Below are 18,844 nucleotides of genomic sequence, written 5' to 3'. Positions count from 1 at the left end.
TCGTCTCCCTTCTGGCCAAACATACCCTGCTGACCCCTGGGTCCTGACTCACCATCAGTACCCTGGAGGTCAAAGGTCAAAGATTAGAGGTCACTGTGACACCACAGAGGTGATTGAGAGAGAGCGGGTAAAGAGAGAGAGAGAGAGAGAGAGACAGAGAGTGAGAGACAGAGAGAGAGAGAGAGAGAGAGCGAGAGAGAAAGTGAGGACCTGAAATGTGCTGACTGAATCTATGGGAGCACCACAGCACTACGGGGTTGAGTGAGAGGGGGCTCTGGAGGGGCGGAGGTAGAGAGGCTGAGAGACTGCATATGAGGTGCTGACCAACAGTCTTCAGTTGAACGCCTGACTCATGTCAGATCAGCAGTAGAAATGACCAGGGGGAAATGTTCTAGGGGGGCTGGAACATGCAGATATAGAATATCTTGGACAGAGTGAATTATGCGATGGGTCTGATCTGAGCTGAGAAGATCTGAGTTGAGTGTAGGTTTACCAACACTATGTTGTGACCTACTTTTAACCAGAAGCCTATGCACTATAAAGGGAAGGGAATAAGGTATCATTTGGGACGCAGAGAGTCCTGCTTGGCCAGAAATAACAGCACAACAAAATGGAAGACTGTGGAGTCTGGCTTGTGAGACTAGTGTAAAGGCTACTGCAGGATCACGTAGGGATTTGAGACAAGGTTGTTTGTTGTTTTGTTTTTTTAAGAACAAGCTGGCCAAAGGGGTTTGGTAAGACTCCCTGAGTCTAACTGTAACTCTTCTTCTCTGTAGTCTCCAGACTGCCGTAGTCTCTGTAGTCTCCAGACTGATGTAGTCTCTGTAGTCTCCCGAATACCGTAGTCTCTGTAGTCGCCATACTGCTGTAGTCTCTGTAGTCTCCAGACTGCCGTAGTCTCTGTAGTCTCCAGACTGCTGTAGTCTCTGTCGTCTCCCGAATACCGTAGTCTCTGTAGTCGCCATACTGCTGTAGTCTCTGTAGTCTCCAGACTGCTGTAGTCTCTGTAGTCTCCCGAATACCGTAGTCTCTGTAGTCGCCATACTGCTATAGTCTCTGTAGTCTCCAGACTGCTGTAGTCTCTGTAGTCTCCAGACTACCATAGTCTCTGTAGTCTCCATACTGCTGTAGTCTCTGTAGTCTCCAGACTGCTGTAGTCTCTGTAGTCTCCAGACTGCTGTAGTCTCTGTAGTCTCCATACTGCTGTAGTCTCCAGGTGGCTGCAGTCTCGGTAGTCTCCAGACTGCTGTAGTCTCTGTAGTCTCCAGACTCCTGTAGTCTCTGTAGTCTCCAGACTACCATAGTCTCTGTAGTCTCCAGACTGCTGTAGTCTCTGTAGTCTCCAGACTGCTCACTTCCAGATCTTGTCTACAGGTCTCTTGCGTGTTTTATGATAACATCGTTGACCTTTCACTCCAGTCAAATTGTAGGCTTGTTCTAGGCTTGTTGTAGGCTTGTTGTAGTCTTGATGTAGGCTTGTTGTAGGCGTGTTGTAGGCTTGATGCAGGCTTGTTGTAGGCTTGTTGTAGGCTTGTTGTAAGCTTGTTGTAGTCTGGCTGTAGGCTTATTGTAGGATTGTTGTGGTCTTGCTCTAGTGATGCTGTAGGCTTGTTGTAGTCTGGCTGTAGGCTTGTTGTAGGATTGTTGTGGTCTTGCTCTAGTAATGCTGTAGGCTTGTAGTAGGCTTGTTGTAGTCTGGCTGTAGGCTTCTTGTAGGTTTATTATGGTCTTGCTGTAGGCTTGTTGGAGGCTTTCTGTAGTCTTGTTGTAGTCTTGTTGTAGGCTTGTTGTAGGCTTGTTGTAGGCTTGTTGTAAGCTTGTTGTAGTCTGGCTGTAGGCTTATTGTAGGATTGTTGTGGTCTTGCTCTAGTGATGCTGTAGGCTTGTTGTAGTCTGGCTGTAGGCTTGTTGTAGGATTGTTGTGGTCTTGCTCTAGTAATGCTGTAGGCTTGTAGTAGGCTTGTTGTAGTCTGGCTGTAGGCTTGCGGTAGGCTTGTTGTTGTCTTGCTGTAGACTTGTTGTAGTCTGCGGTAGGCTTGTTGTAGGCTTGTTGTTGTCTTGCTGTAGGCTTATTGTAGGTTTGTTGTAGTCTGGCAGTAGGCTTCTTGTAGGTTTGTTGTAGTCTTGTGGTAGGCTTGTTGTAGGTTTGTTGTAGTCTTGCGGTAGGCTTCTTGTAGGTTTGTTATAGTCTTGCCGTAGGCTTCTTGTAGGTTTATTATGGTCTTGCTGTAGGCTTGTTGGAGGCTTTCTGTAGTCTTGTTGTAGTCTTGTTGGAGGCTTGTTGTAGTCTTGTTGTAGTCTTGTTGTAGTCTTGTTGGAGGCTTATTGTAGGCTTGTTGGAGGCTTATTGTAGGCATGTTATAAGCTTTTTATAGGCGTGTTCTACTCTCATTCTGGACAAAGGTATTTTAGGTCTCGGGTATTTGGGTACTAAAAAAGAGAAACCCCCACTCCAACAGAAGTCACAACTGCAGCCGCTTAGCTGTAGTAACATCTGTCATATATATTCTGCCTTTTTGTAACATCTGTGATGAATATTCATGCTTTATTAATATATGTGAGGAATATTCATACTTTATTAATATCTGTGACGAATATTAATCCTGTATTAATATCTGTGATGAATATGCATCCTGTATTAATATCTGTGATGAATATTCATCCTTTATTAATATCTGTGATTAATATTTGCCCTTTTGTTATATATGTGATGAATATTCGTCTTTTAGTAATATATATGATTAATATTTATCCTTTTATATTATCGGTGATGAATATTTGTCCTTTAGTAATATAGGTGATGAATATTCATCCTTTAGTGATATATACAATGAATATTCATCCTTTAGTAATATCGGTAATATATATTCTGCCTTTAGTAATATCTGTGATGAATATGCATCCTTTAGTAATATATGTGATGAATATGAATATTAATTATTTATTAATATCTGTGATGAATATTCATCCTTTATTCATATCTGTGATGAATATTTGTCCTTTAGTAATATAGGCAATGAATATTCATCCTTTACTAATATCGGTAATATATATCTGCCTTTAGTAATATCTGTGATGAATATTCATCCTTTAGTAATATCTGTGATGAATATTTATCCTTTAGTAATATCTGCGATGAATTGAAGCTGGTCTGCCACCCGACTCTGTCTATGTTAGAATAACACGAGAGGCGGCTGAGTTGAGGGGTAACAGTTCATGGTTGATGAGTTGGGTCTGAGGTGAGAGTTTGAAGTTGAAAGGTGAAAGGTTAAAGGTGACTGAATACTCACAGCAGGACCAGGAGCTCCGATGACACCTTGAAGACCTCCTGGACCAGGAGGTCCCTACAAACAACCACGGGACAGAGACAGTTAGAGGGGACAACAGAGTTAACAGGGACAAAGACAACAGAGTTAACAGGGACAAAGACAACAGAGTTAACAGGGACAGAGACAACAGTTAACAGGGACAGAGACAACAGAGTTAACAGGGACAAAGACAACAAGGAGACAACAGAGTTGTCCCTAAATAATGGACCATATTAGCAACAACGAACACTCTTTAGGTAATTTGAGGTGACTTCCTAGGAGTATACTGGAGCAGTGTTTCATATCCTCTGGTCCGTGGACAAGTACAGGTTTCTCAAGAGGTTTCTCTAGAAACCTTTCCTACAGGAGGAAAAGAAAATGATGAGAAATCACCTGTTCTCCCTTGTCTGCTTTGCTTCCTTTCTGGCCAGGCTCACCAACCTCTCCCTGGGACAGAACACACAACAACACCAATTATGATAATGACGACAACACATTGATTTTTATATAGTAGGACCCAAAGAGCCTTGATCCTATTTTATTTGAGTCTATTTTATTTTAGCCCATCTTTAAAAAAAAAACGTTTTGCCTCATTGTCTATTCAATATTTTCCAAATGTCACTTTTACTGTGATTGGGTGGTAAATATTATTAGTGGAGATCTTAATTTGATTGGTCAAAGACCTTGGAGTTAGTGTTTGCAATGATTTGATTACTTGTCTCGGTCTATCCCTCTACTGACACTCCTACTGTCACACTGTCGCTATGGAGGACGGCTGTGTGTGTATGCGTGCTTGTGTGTGCTTGTGTGTGTATGTATGTGTGTATGTATGTGTGTATGTATGTGTGTATGTGTGTGTATGTGTGAGTATGTGTGTGTGTGTATGTGTGTGAGTGTGTGCGCATGTGTGTGTGTGTGTGTGTGCGCATGTGTGTGTGTGTGTGTGTGTGTCTCTGTGTGTGTGTTTGTGTGTGTGTTTGTGTGTGTGTGTGTGTGTTTATGTATGTATGTGTGTGTGTGTATGTGATGATAACACACACACCCTTGTTAGATATAAATCCATTACACAGGGGATTAGCTAAGAACAGCCACTTTGTTTGCCCCAAACTAACAAAAAAGGATTAGTTCATGGCAATGCTCGCGCGCGCGCGCGTGTGTGTGTGTGTGTGTGTGTGTGTGTGGGTGTGTGTGTGTGTGTGTGTGTCTACTCTGCAGCTTCGTTTCTGAAACATTTTCACACCTATCCAACAGCATAATTAAACATGCCATAGAAAGTCATTAACATCATAATAGCTCTAATGTAATACTCTAACCCACAAAACATTTGGCATGTGTATCAATCACACTATCAGCTCTGCCTCGTCCCAATGCTATGCCCAGAACAACAGCATTTATCCCCTACACATGGTACGGTATACAGTACAATGTATTACTGAACTATACTGTCACTTACTGAACTGTACTGTCAATTACTGAACTATACTGTTAATTACTGAACTGTAAATTACTGAATTATACTGTCAATTACTGAACTATACTGTCAATTACTGAACTATACTGTCAATTACATAACTGTCAATTACTGAACTATACTGTCAATTACTGAACTATACTGTCAATTACTGAACTGTAAATTACTGAATTATACCTTCAATTACTGAACTATACTGTCAATTACTGAACTATACTGTCAATTACTGAACTATACTGCCAATTACTGAACTGTAAATTACTGAATTATACCTTCAATTACTGAACTATACTGTCAATTACTGATCTATACTATCCATTTCTGAACTATAAATTACTGAATTATACTGTAAATTACTGAACTATAAATTACTGAATTATATCTTCAATTACTGAACTATACTGTCAATTACTGAACTATACTGTCAACTACTGATCTATACTGTCAGTTACTGAACTATACTGTCCATTACTGAACTATACTGTCAATTACTGATCTATACTGTCAGTTACTGAACTATACTGTCAATTACTGAACTATACTGTCAATTACTGAACTATACTGTCAATTACTAAACTGTACTGTCAATTACTGAACTATACTGTCAATTACTGAACTGTAAATTACTGAATTATACAGTTAATTACTGAACTATACTGTCAATTACTGAACTATACTGTCAATTACTAAACTATACTGTCAATTACTGAACTATATTGTCAATTATTGAACTATAAATTACTGAACTATACTGTCAATTGCTGAACTTTACTGTCAATTATTGAACTGTACGGTCAATTACTGAACTTTCAATTATTGAACTGTACGGTCAATTACTGAACTATACTGTCAATTACTGAACTGTAAATTACTGAATTATACCGTTAATTACTGAACTATACTGTCAATTACTGAACTATACTGTCATTTACTGATCTATACTGCCAATTACTGAACTGTAAATTACTGAATTATACAGTTAATTACTGAACTATACTGTCAATTACTGAACTATATTGTCAATTACTGAACTATAAATTACTGAATTATATCTTCAATTACTGAACTATACTGTCCATTACTGAACTATACTGTCAATTACTGATCTATACTGTCAGTTACTGAACTATACTGTCAATTACTGAACTATACTGTCAATTACTGAACTATACTGCCAATTACTGAACTGTAAATTACTGAACTATACTGCCAATTACTGAACTATACTGTCAATTACTGAACTGTCAATTACTGAACATTACTGAATTATACTGTCAATTACTGAACTATACTGTCAATTACTGAACTTTAAATTACTGATTTATACCTTCAACTACTGAAATATACTGTCAATTACTGAACTTTGAATTACTGAACTAAACTGTCAATTACTGAACTATACTGTCAATTACTGAACTATAAATTACACCTTCAATTACTGAACTTTGAATTACTGAACTATACCTTCAATCAGTGAACTAAACTCTCAATTACTGAAAAGTAAGTATGTAAGCCTTGTTCGAGCCAGAACGGCCCATAGGGCAGGAGTCAGAACGGCCCATAGGTCAGGAGCCAGAACGGCCCATAAGGCAGGAGTCAGAATGGCCCATAGGTCAGGAGCCAGAACGGCCCAAGGGGAGGAGCCAGAACGGCCCATAGGTCAGGAGGCAGAATGGCCCATAGGTCAGGAGCCAGAACGGCCCATAGGGCAGGAGCCAGAACGGCCCATAGGGCAGGAGTCAGAATGGCCCATAGGTCAGGAGCCAGAAGGCCCAAGGGGAGGAGCCAGAACGGCCCATAGGGCAGGAGGCAGAACGGCCCATAGGTCAGGATCCATAATGGCTCATAGGGCAGGAGCCTATTTGCTAATTCTGTAGTATGAGGCAGCTTAATTTACAAGTGTATCTGCTGGACAGGAAGCTAGTCTATCTCAGGGCCTACAACTATGAGTTAGCGTACCTTGTCTGCCTCTTTAACTATAGGTTACTGTAGCTTCTCCGTCTCTATAACTATACGTTAGTGTACATTGTCTGTCTGTTAGTGTACCTTGTCTGTCTATGTAACTATAGGTTACTGTACCTTGTCTCCGTCCTCTCCAGGGGGCCCCTGGGGGCCTGCAGGGCCAGGAAGACCAACTGGACCTTGGATACCGTCACGACCAGCTGGTCCCATGGGACCTTTCTCTCCCTGGGGACAGACAGATATTAGGGGCCACAGTCAACAAACAGTTAAAATACACACGGTTCATGATTTACATTTTTTGTGTGATGAAAACATCACTTGACAAAAGACTGAAAAATAAAAAGTTTTGAATAAAGTCTAAGAACTGTGTGTGTTCTGAGGTGTGTACTCACCGGGCCCCCTTTCTCTCCGGCTGGACCCGGGCCTCCCTGGGGTCCAGTGCGTCCTGATAGACCGATGGGACCTCCAGGACCGGCAGCACCTCGTTCTCCAGGAGAACCCTGCCCAGCCAACAACACATTACCAACATCAACAGGACCGATCGCTGACCTTTGAGAATCATTCTGTTCTATTGCAATATCCATCACATTTACACGTACATGTGAGTCATTTAGCAGACTCTCTTATCCAGAGCCACTTACAGCGTTGATTCATTTAGCTGACTCTCTTATCTAGAGTTAGTGAATTCATCAATAGAAGGTGGGAAAACCACATACAGTATCACAGTCATAGTAAGTACATTTTCCCTCAATACAGTAGCTTAGGGATCCCTCAACTATATTCAGCTGCGGGACAATTTTCTTCTTGAGCGGATGGTCGGGGGGGCCTGAACATAATTACAAATAATTGCAAATTGACCGCAAGAAGCCCAAACAGATATAATGTTTGACTAAAACAGAATCATTTCAAACCTTTCTTACATTCTTACGTCAGAACGGCCCATAGGTCAGGAACAGTTAACCCACTGTTCCTAGACCAGTTAACCCACTGTTCCTAGACCAGTTAACCCACTGTTCCTAGACCAGTTAACCCACTGTTCCTAGACCAGTTAACCCACTGTTCCTAGACCAGTTAACCCACTGTTCCTAGGCCAGTTAACCCACTGTTCCTAGACCAGTTAACCCACTGTTCCTAGACCAGTTAACCCACTGTTCCTAGACCAGTTAACCCATTGTTCCTCGGCCGTCGTTGAAAATAAGAATTTGTTCTTAACTGACTTGCTTAGTTAAATAAAGGTTAAAAAAATTGTTTTAAAAATTGTACGCGATCATATGTCTCTCGATTTTGTGTGGGAATACCTGGGAACAGATTTCTTAAATACAAATCACTTGGAGCTGATTTCCTGGTGTTTTTCCAGTTTTTTATTTCCAACAATAAAAAAAATTAAAATGTATATTTTTGAAAACTTGCGGGCCAAATAAAACCACCCTTGGGCCAAATTCGGCCTGTGGGCCACCAGTTGAGGAACCCTGCAGTAGCTATCAGCATAGTCAGTGTTTAGGAATATTAGTTATTTAGTAGGAATAGCTACTACAGTATATTACCTAGAACGGAGTAATGTATTGGGCGTGTATTCTAAGTAGTATGCTAGTGTGGCCACTCAGGGTTAACAGAGAGACCTCGGGCGGGGCTGTATTCAGACTTGCCACTCAGGGTTAACAGAGAGACCTCAGGGCTGTATTCACACTGGCCACTCAAGGTTAACAGAGAGACCTCAGGGCTGTATTCAGACTGGCCACTCAGACAGGATTAACAGAGAGACCTCAGGGCTGTATTCAGACTGGCCACTCAAGGTTAACAGAGAGACCTCAGGGCTGTATTCAGACTGGCCACTCAGGGTTAACAGAGAGACCTCAGGGCTGCATTCAGACTGGCCACTCAGACAGGATTAACAGAGAGACCTCTGACAGGAAAGACTCCGTGCTGGGTAATGGCTGGAAGCCGTTGAAAAGACTGTTTTCTTTATCGCCATGATGTCAGAGAAACTCCCCTTCAAAGAAATTGTATGACTCTGAAAAGTTTCCTAAGCAAACACACACACACACACACACACACACACACACACACACACACACACACACACACACACACACACACACACACACACACACACACACACACACACACACACACACACACACACACACACACACACACACACAGTACACACTGTACACACACACACGTTGATTCAGGGACACATCTGAGCAGCCACCTGCTACCCTGAGGGCCAGTCTGTTTCATGGCAGAGATCTCCTCTGACACACACACACACACACACACACACACACACACACACAACTTTCTGACTAAACTGAACTCCGACCCACCCCCTGGCAAGAAATTGATGAAAGAAAATATCAAATAACTGCTGTGTGTGTGTGTGTGTGTGTGTGTGTGTGTGTGTGTGTGTGTGTGTGAGTGTGTGAGTGTGTGTGTGTGTGTGTTTGCGTAGGAAACTTTTCAGAGTCATACAATTTCTTTGAAGGGGAGTTTCTCTGACATCATGGCGATAAAGAAAACAGTCTTTTCAACGGCTTCCAGCCATTACCCAGCACGGAGTCTTTCCTGTCAGACAGAATCTTCCACCATTTAGAACCACCAGAATCAGAACCCTTTCCTTTTTTCAGAACCTCCATTATGTATGCCGTCCATACTCACGTTGGAACTCTAGAACATGAGAATGCTTCCAATGACACGGAACACTCTCACTTGTTGTCAAACCCTCCTGGTTCCATTATGCATGCCGTGCATCTCCTCTCCTCTCCTCTCCTCTCCTCTCCTCTCCTCTCATTCTCTTCTCTCTTCTCCTCTGGCCTAATCTACCATCTCTCTAACAGTGGTCTGTCGCTTTTAACCAATTACAGAGAGACAGTGTTTATCGCTCTGACTAAATGTCAGACAGTTCAAAGCCGCCTGTCTGTCATGCATACCTCTAAGAGATTCAATTCCCTCCAACTGTAGGATATTTAACATTCTCACATTCACATTCCCATCATGCATCTTTGGGGAGTCGCTGTGGTAGAGCAGACATCATTGAGGGTTCAAAGAGAAACCAGCCCACTCAGTTACGGAGAATTTTGTATCCTGCTGCTTCTAGCTGACAGACACAAACTAGTGCACCATACGAGTGAGTGAAGTTTGGCGGTGAATTAACAAAACACCCCAACATCCAATCTTGATAAAAACACATTAAAACAGATTTCCAAACACGGTGTTCAATATCATTGAATAGGGAGTCAACTGAATGAAATAACAAGCTACCAGGCTATAATCAGACATCATTATGGACCAACCACCTAGACTACCAGGCTATAATCAGACATCATTATGGACCAACCACCTGTCCTGCCTACCAAGCTATAATCAGAACTCATTATGGACCAACCACCTGCTCTGCCTACCAGACTATAATCAGACCTCATTATGGACCAACCACCTGCTCTGCCTACCAGGCTATAATCAGACCTCATTATGGACCAGCCACCTGCTCTGGCTACCAGACTACCAGGCTATAATCAGACCTCATTATGGACCAACCACCTGCTCTGCCTACCAGACTACCTTGGCTATAATCAGACCTAATTATGGACCAAACACCTGTCCTGCCTACCAAGCTATAATCAGACCTCATTATGGACCAACCACCTGTTCTGCCTACCAGACTACCTTGGCTATAATCAGACCTCATTCTGGACCAACCTCCTGCTCTGCCTACCAGACTATAATCAGACCTCATTATGGACCAACCACCTGTCCTGTATACCAGGCTATAATCAGACCTCATTATGGACCAACCACCTGTCCTGTATACCAGGCTATAAACAGACCTCATTATGGACCAACCACCTGCTCTGCCTACTAGACTACCAGGCTATAATCAGACCTCATTATGGACCAACCACCTGTCCTGCCTACCAGGCTATAAACAGACCTCATTATGGACCAACCACCTGCTCTGCCTACCAGACTATAATGAGACCTCATTATGGACCAACCACCTACTCTGCCTACCAGACTACCAGGCTATAATCAGACCTCATTATGGACCAACCACCTACTCTGCCTACTAGACTACCAGGCTATTATCAGACCTCATTATGGACCAACCACCTGTCCTGTATACCAGGCTATAATCAGACCTCATTATGGACCAACCACCTGTCCTGTATACCAGGCTATAAACAGACCTCATTATGGACCAACCACCTGCTCTGCCTACTAGACTACCAGGCTATTATCAGACCTCATTATGGACCAACCACCTGTCCTGCCTACCAGGCTATAAACAGACCTCATTACCATGTGTTGCTCAGTGTCTCTAAAATAATTTTCTCAATACGGTGGCGGGAGTGACGGGATAACCATGGTAACGCAATACTTACGACGGGGCCTTGGGCACCCTGTGGTCCTTCGCCTCCCTTCAAACCAGCTGGACCCTGGATGGAGAGAACAAGAGAAAAGAGAGAGGAGAGGAGGGTTAGACTGTGTGTGTACATATCTGTGTGTATGAAAGAGAGAGTGTGGCTGAGTAGGTGTGTGTGTGTGTGTTTGTGTGTGTGAGTGAGAGAGATAGAAAGAGAACGAGAGAGAGAGAGAGAGAGAGTGTATCTGTGAGCAAGGACATCGAGGCCCGCCAAAACCATCCACTATTAGATAAAACACAGTCGTAACTCCGGGTCCCAGCCACATGGTCGTAACTCCTGGTCCCAACCACACGGTCGTAACTCCTAGTCCCAGCCACACGGTCGTAACTCCTAGTCCCAGCCACATGGTCGTAACTCCTGGTCCCAGCCACACTGTCGAAACTCCGGGTCCCAGCCACATGGTCGTAACTCCTGGTCCCAACCACACGGTCGTAACTCCTAGTCCCAGCCACACTGTCGTAACTCCTGGTCCCAACCACAAGGTCGTAACTCCTGGTCCCAACCACACGGTCGTAACTCCTAGTCCCAGCCACACGGTCGTAACTCCTAGTCCCAGCCACACGGTCGTAACTCCGGGTCCCAGCCACACGGTCGTAACTCCTGGTCCCAGCCACATGGTCGTAACTCCTGGTCCCAGCCACATGGTCGTAACTCCAGGTCCCAACCACACGGTCGTAACTCCTGGTCCCAACCACACGGTCGTAACTCCTAGTCCCAACCACACAGTCGTAACTCCTGGTCCCAGCCACACGGTCGTAACTCCTGGTCCCAGCCACACGGTCGTAACTCCGGGTCCCAGCCACACTGTCGTAACTCCGGGTCCCAGCCACACGGTCGTAACTCCTGGTCCCAGCCACACGGTCGTAACTCCTGGTCCCAGCCACACGGTCGTAACTCCTGATCCCAACCACACAGTCGTAACTCCTGGTCCCAGCCACACGGTCGTAACTCCTGGTCCCAGCCACACGGTCGTAACTCCTGGTCCCAGCCACACGGTCGTAACTCCTGGTCCCAGCCACACGGTCGTAACTCCTGGTCCCAGCCACACGGTCGTAACTCCTAGTCCCAACCACACGTTCGTAACTCCTAGTCCCAACCACACGGTCGTAACTCCTAGTCCCAACCACACGGTCGTAACTCCTAGTCCCAACCACACGGTCGTAACTCCTAGTCCCAACCACACGGTCGTAACTCCTAGTCCCAACCACACTGTCGTAACTCCTGGTCCCAACCACACGGTTGTAACTCCAGGTCCCAACCACACGGTCGTAACTCCTAGTCCCAGCCACACGTTCGTAACTCCGGGTCCCAGCCACACGGTCGTAACTCCGGGTCCCAGCCACACGGTCGTAACTCCGGGTCCCAGCCACACGGTCGTAACTCCTGGTCCCAGCCACACGGTCGTAACTCCTGGTCCCACCCACACAGTCGTAACTCCTGGTCCCAACCACATGGTCGTAACTCCTGGTCCCAACCACACTGTCGTAACTCCTGGTCCCAACCACACTGTCGTAACTCCTGGTCCCAACCACACGGTCGTAACTCCTAGCCGTCATGGTGGTGTCACCAGCAGTACTAGTGGTAGAGGTACCATCTGATTCGTGCTGCTGCTGGGCCAGAGGCTGGCAAGGCTTTTGGCTTTTGGTCTAATTGGTCATTTACATTTACACACTGAGCCTCAGCCAAGACAGACAGAGCCAGAGGGCGGTGGAGCGTGTGTATGGGTGGGTGTGTGTGTAGTTGTGTGTGTGTGTGCAGTTGTGTGTGTGTGTGTGTGCTCTCATCTCTTCCCTTGCCACATTCTACCACTGTGTATTAGAACCCTGGAAGTACCACAACAGCACTGAAAGTTATTTATTGACCCATAAATCGCTCGTGTGGCTCTCACTAAAAGACCGGGAGGAGAGGAGTATGAGCGTGTGTGTGTGTGTGTGTGTGTGTGTGTGTGTGTGTGTAATAGGTCTCTCCGACTCTGTCTATTAAAGGATCAAGTATGGATGCAACATGTGTGACTACACAAATACGTTGCCTACTGCATATTGAGAGACCGTGTCTATCAACTCTGATTGTTTTAAATATGGCGAACCTATTAGTAAGTCCATTAGAACGAATATCCTCTAACCCAGAGATGACCTTAACAGCTGGTATATATCTAGTGAGGTACCAGTATCACGATCAGCTGGTACATATCTAGGGAGGTACCAGTATCACGATCAGCTGGTATATATCTAGGGAGGTACCAGTAACACAATCAGCTGGTATATATCTAGTGAGGTACCAGTATCACGATCAGCTGGTACATATCTAGGGAGGTACCAGTATCACGATGTGTTTCCATGGAGATTGCTGTGTAGATGCAAGGGGAACAGTTCCTTACATTAGCCCCAGGAAGACCTCTCTGTCCAGCGAAGCCCCGGAGCCCGGCTGGGCCAACCTTCCCAGACGTACCCATTGGACCTGGGTCACCCTGGAGGAGAGATAGAGGAAGACTACATGAGATAGGGTATATCATGACAGACAAAGCCTGTCTATCTCTGTTCTATTCCTGGATCACCCCAGTCTCTATCTCTGTTCTATTCCTGGACCACCCGAGTCTATCTCTGTTCTATTCCTGGACCACCCCAGTCTATTCCTGGACCACCCCAGTCTCTATCTCTGTTCTATTCCTGTACCACCCCAGTCTATCTCTGTTCTATTCCTGGATCACCCCAGTCTCTATCTCTGTTCTATTCCTGGATCACCACAGTCTATCTCTGTTCTATTCCTGGACCACCCCAGTCTCTATCTCTGTTTTATTCCTGGACCACCCCAGTCTCTATCTCTGTTCTATTCCTGGACCACCCCAGTCTATCTCTGTTCTATTCCTGGACCACCCAGTCTATTCCTGGACCACCCCAGTCTCTATCTCTGTTCTATTCCTGTACCACCCCAGTCTATCTCTGTTCTATTCCTGGATCACCCCAGTCTATCTCTGTTCTATTCCTGGACCACCCCAGTCTCTATCTCTGTTCTATTCTTGGACCACCCCGGTCTATCTCTGTTCTATTCCTGGACCACCCCAGTCTCTATCTCTGTTCTATTCCTGGACCACCCCAGTCTCTATCTCTGTTCTATTCCTGGACCACCCCAGTCTATCTCTGTTCTATTCCTGGACCACCCAGTCTATTCCTGGACCACCCTAGTCTCTCTCTCTGTTCTATTCCTGGATCACCCCAGTCTATCTCTGTTCTATTCCTGGATCACCCCAGTCTCTCTCTGTTCTATTCCTGGACCACCCCAGTCTATCTCTGTTCTATTCCTGGAAACACCCCAGTCTATCTCTGTTCTATTCCTGGACCATAATGGTGTTTGTAATTCACTGGTTGCCCTTTTCTTGTGGTAACAGGTCACACATTTTGCTGCTGTAATGGCACACTGTGGTATTTCACCCAGTAGATATGGGAGTTAACCAAAATTGGATTTGTTTTTAGAATTCTATTTGTGTCTGTGTAATCTGAGGGAAATATGTGTCTCTAATATGGTCATACATTGGGCAGGAGGTTAGGAAGTGCAGCTCAGTTTCCACCTCATTTTGTGGGCTGTGTGCACATAGCCTGTTTTCTCCTGAGCGCCAGGTCTATCTACAGGGCCTTTCTCAATAGCAAGGCTATGCTCACTGAGTCTGTACATAGTCAAAGCTTTCCTTAAGTTTGGGTCAGTCACAGTGGTCAAGTATTCTGCCACTGTGTACTCTCTGTTTAGGGCCAATAGCATTCTAGTTTGCTCTGTTTTTTTGTTAATTCTTTCCAATGTGTCAAGTAATTATCTTATTGTTTTCTCATGATTTGGTTGGGTCTAATTGTGCTGCTGTCCTGGGGCTCTGTGGGGTGTGTTTGTGTTTGTGAACTGAGCCCCAGGACCAGCTTGCTTAAGGGACTCTTCTCCAGGTTCATCTCTCTGTGGGGTGTGTTTGTGTTTGTGAACTGAGCCCCAGGACCAGCTTGCTTAAGGGACTCTTCTCCAGTTTCATCTCTCTGTAGGTGATGGCTTTGTGATGGAAGGTTTGGGAATCGCTTCCTTTTTAGGTGGTTGTAGAATTGAACCTCCACACATGTAATTTCTCTCTTACTTTGCACTCAGAACATCCTAAGATTCTGTTTCACCTACTCCACCTACTCCACATTGACAATCTGAATGTTAAATCTAATCGTCATCATCTTCAATGAGCATATTTTAATAGAGGATCTTGGAAAATAACCTGTTGCTATTTTCATGAAATCTATTCTCAAGATTTTTGGAAATTAGCGTACATTGTTAGATATGTGCCATTAGGTTTTCCATGACAAGAGTAAGTGTTGTTATCCATTGTTCCTATTCTGGTATTTCAATAGACAAAGCCCAGTTGTGATTGTGTTTTCAACCCCACCCCCCATTTTCTTCATAAAATGCTTTGGCCGGGTGAGACCATTGTCGAGTCATACGGTAGTTTGTTTACCTTTCCTCCTTCTTTCCCAGCAGCTCCAGGTAAACCTTGCTCTCCGGGGGGTCCAGGGGAACCAGGGTGTCCTCTCTCTCCGATGCCGCCGGTCTCTCCCGTTGGTCCCTGGCAGACAGACACAACACCAGATTTACATACTGAATCGCATGTTTATGCTAATTAGATGACAGTAAACTAGTAAAAATAGGTTTTCAAGTACATGTTTTACATAATTTAGTGTGTGAATGATTACAGGTTAATTTCCCTAGTGTCCTGATAAACGTGTTTAGTGTGTATTGTGTAGTGCATAGTGTGTAGTGTGTAGTGTGTAGTGCATAGTGTGTAGTGTGTAGTGTGTAGTGTGTGGGCCTACCTGAGGTCCTACAACCCCTCCAGGCCCAGGTGGGCCAGTCTTTCCCTGGAAACCTGTCTCTCCTCTCTGCCCAGGGTGACCAGGCATTCCGTCTTTACCAGGGGGCCCCTGAGGGAGATGAGATGGACAGGTTAAGTTAATAGGGACCACATTGCTGAAGTAGAATGACACTGTAAAACATACTGTAGTACCATCAGCTATTTTAAAGGAGAGGTAAGGGCCCTTAGGTTCTGGGAAGGGTACATAGGTTAGGGCCTTTAGGTTCTGGGAAGGGTACATAGGTTAGGGCCCTTAGGTTCTGGGAAGGGTACTTAAGTTAGGGCCCTTAGGTTCTGGGAAGGGTACATAGGTTAGGGCCCTTAGGTTCTGGGAAGGGTACATAGGTCAGGGCCCTTAGGTTCTGGGAAGGGTACATAGGTTAGGGCCCGTAGGTTCTGGGAAGGGTACATAGGTTAGGGCCCTTAGGTTCTGGGAAGGGTACATAGGTTAGGGCCCTTAGGTTCTGGGAAGGGTACATAGGTTAGGGACCTTAGGTTCTGGGAAGGGTAAATAGGTTAGGGCCCTTAGGTTCTGGGAAGGGTACATAGGTAAGGGCCCTTAGGTTCTGGGAAGGGTACACAGGTTAGGACCCTTAGGTTCTGGGAAGGGTACATAGGTTAGGGCCCTTAGGTTCTGGGAAGGGTACACAGGTTAGGACCCTTAGGTTCTGGGAAGGGTACATAGGTTAGGGCCCTTAGGTTCTGGGAAGGGTACTTAAGTTAGGGCCCTTAGATTCTGGGAAGGGTACATAGGTAAGGGCCCTTAGGTTCTGGGAAGGGTACATAGGTTAGGGCCCTTAGGTTCTGGGAAGGGTACATAGGTTAGGGCCCTTAGGTTCTGGGAAGGGTACATAGGTTAGGGACCTTAGGTTCTGGGAAGGGTAAATAGGTTAGGGCCCTTAGGTTCTGGGAAGGGTACATAGGTTAGGGCCCTTAGGTTCTGGGAAGGGTACATAGGTTAGGGCCCTTAGGTTCTGGGAAGGGTACATAGGTTAGGGACCTTAGGTTCTGGGAAGGGTACATAGGTTAGGGCCCTTAGGTTCTGGGAAGGGTACATAGGTTAGGGCCCTTAGGTTCTGGGAAGGGCACATAGGTTAGGGCCCTTAGGTTCTAGGAAGGGTACATAGGTTAGGGACCTTAGGTTCTGGGAAGGGTAAATAGGTTAGGGCCCTTAGGTTCTGGGAAGGGTACATAGGTTAGGGCCCTTAGGTTCTGGGAAGGTTACATCGGTTAGGGCCCTTAGGTTGTGGGAAGGGTACATAGGTTAGGGCCCTTAGGTTCTGGGAAGGGTACATAGGTTAGGGCCCTTAGGTTCTGGGAAGGGTACATAGGTTAGGGCCCTTAGGTCCTAGGAAGGGTACTTACGTTTGGGCCCTTAGGACCTGGGAAGCCGACTGGCCCCTGGGGTCCTTGAGGTCCCTGTGATAAAATAAGAAAAATTGAACATCCTTAATCCTCAACCTCCTCCCAATGACCTCCAACTAAAACATGTCCGCAGATTCTTTGCAATAGAACAGAATACATATATTTAGTACTTACTCTCTCTCCTGGTCCACCGGGAGGTCCGTCGTTGCCTGATGTTCCCTGTGGAGCAGACAAACACAGTCAGATATAGGCTGGAGAGATGGGTTGGAATCTTCGGCATTGTCCTTGACTGCTTCAGGTCATATCTTTGTGGCAGATTTGCCTCAGCGAGCACGGGTGGTTCTGTATCACCCCAAACACTTTTTTCACTATTGTGTCCCTCAGGGCTCAGTTCTGGGGCCCATCCCCCCCCCCCCCCCCCCCTGTATATCCTTCCTCTTGGTGACATCATCCTCAATCATAGCATTCAGTTTCGCTGCTCCCGGGTGACCAAGCTAGCGTAGCTACGAGACGACCATTCCAGAGTCTAGGTTGAAAACTAAAGGAGACCGGGCATTTTCCATTAGGGCCACTAGACTGTGGAATGGTCTGCCAGAGATCAGGCTTGCAGAGCCAGTGCCTCGTTTTAAATCCCTGCTGAGAATATACTTTTAGAAAGATGGTTTTAATGTAACATTTTAAATAGCTATCTTTTGTTTTTCATTTCTCCTTCTTATTGTTTTTCTTTCTTTGTTAGTATTTTATTTGATTGTATTATTTAATGATGTGATGCACTTCCTTATTAGTATTGAAAAGCGCTACACAAATAAAGTTATTATTATTATTATTACTATTATTATTTTTATTATTATTACTACTATTATTATTATTAATATTATTATTTTTATTAGTATTATTATTATTATTATTATTATTATTATTATTATTATTATTGTTATTATTATTATTGTTATTATTATTATTATTATTATTATTATTATTGTTATTATTATTATTATTATTATTATTATTATTACTATTATTATTATTATTATTATTATTATTATTATTATTATTATTATTATTGTTATTATTATTATTATTATTATTATTATTATTATTATTATTATTATTATTGTTATTATTATTATTGTTATTATTATTATTATTATTATTATTATTATAATATTGTAAAGTAGGCCCGGGTCAAATCATGTTAATATATTTTCAAACATCTGAGCTGCACTTGATGTAATTTGCCGTTTATTCATAGAACCAAATATGGCTAGAAGATGTTTCTGGATGGGTCATCGAGACGCATATAAACTGACCTTAGCACCTGGCTTTCCAGTTGGTCCTCTGGCACCTCTTCCACCACGGGGACCCTAGATTACAGGAACACAGAGATGACCAATCATCATCATAGCAACTCAGAGATGGTGTTGTGTTAGAAGAGAGAGATGAT

The 18,844-nt window shown here is 44.3% G+C and overlaps 1 protein-coding gene across 1 annotated transcript in view; it reads right to left on the bottom strand.

Annotated features, from left to right (window-relative positions):
- Positions 1–18,844, bottom strand: part of LOC139386696 (collagen alpha-1(XI) chain-like) — a 216,715-nt gene that overhangs the window by 27,807 nt on the left and 170,064 nt on the right. Inside the window, exons 34-45 of the mRNA XM_071132517.1 lie at positions 18,711–18,764; positions 17,575–17,619; positions 17,401–17,454; positions 15,998–16,105; positions 15,643–15,750; positions 13,546–13,635; positions 11,127–11,180; positions 7,134–7,241; positions 6,859–6,966; positions 3,702–3,755; positions 3,291–3,344; positions 1–62 (exon numbers count right to left, since the gene is read on the bottom strand). The exon at positions 1–62 is cut by the window's left edge and continues 46 nt beyond it. Of these exons, the coding sequence (XP_070988618.1) occupies positions 1–62; positions 3,291–3,344; positions 3,702–3,755; positions 6,859–6,966; positions 7,134–7,241; positions 11,127–11,180; positions 13,546–13,635; positions 15,643–15,750; positions 15,998–16,105; positions 17,401–17,454; positions 17,575–17,619; positions 18,711–18,764 (899 nt within the window). The remainder of the gene's footprint in view (positions 63–3,290; positions 3,345–3,701; positions 3,756–6,858; positions 6,967–7,133; positions 7,242–11,126; positions 11,181–13,545; positions 13,636–15,642; positions 15,751–15,997; positions 16,106–17,400; positions 17,455–17,574; positions 17,620–18,710; positions 18,765–18,844) is intronic.

This window comes from Oncorhynchus clarkii, chromosome 28, assembly GCF_045791955.1.
Source record: "Oncorhynchus clarkii lewisi isolate Uvic-CL-2024 chromosome 28, UVic_Ocla_1.0, whole genome shotgun sequence".
In the NCBI taxonomy this organism is placed as follows: Eukaryota; Metazoa; Chordata; class Actinopteri; order Salmoniformes; family Salmonidae; genus Oncorhynchus; species Oncorhynchus clarkii.
This window is presented reverse-complemented; position numbering and strand designations above follow the sequence as displayed.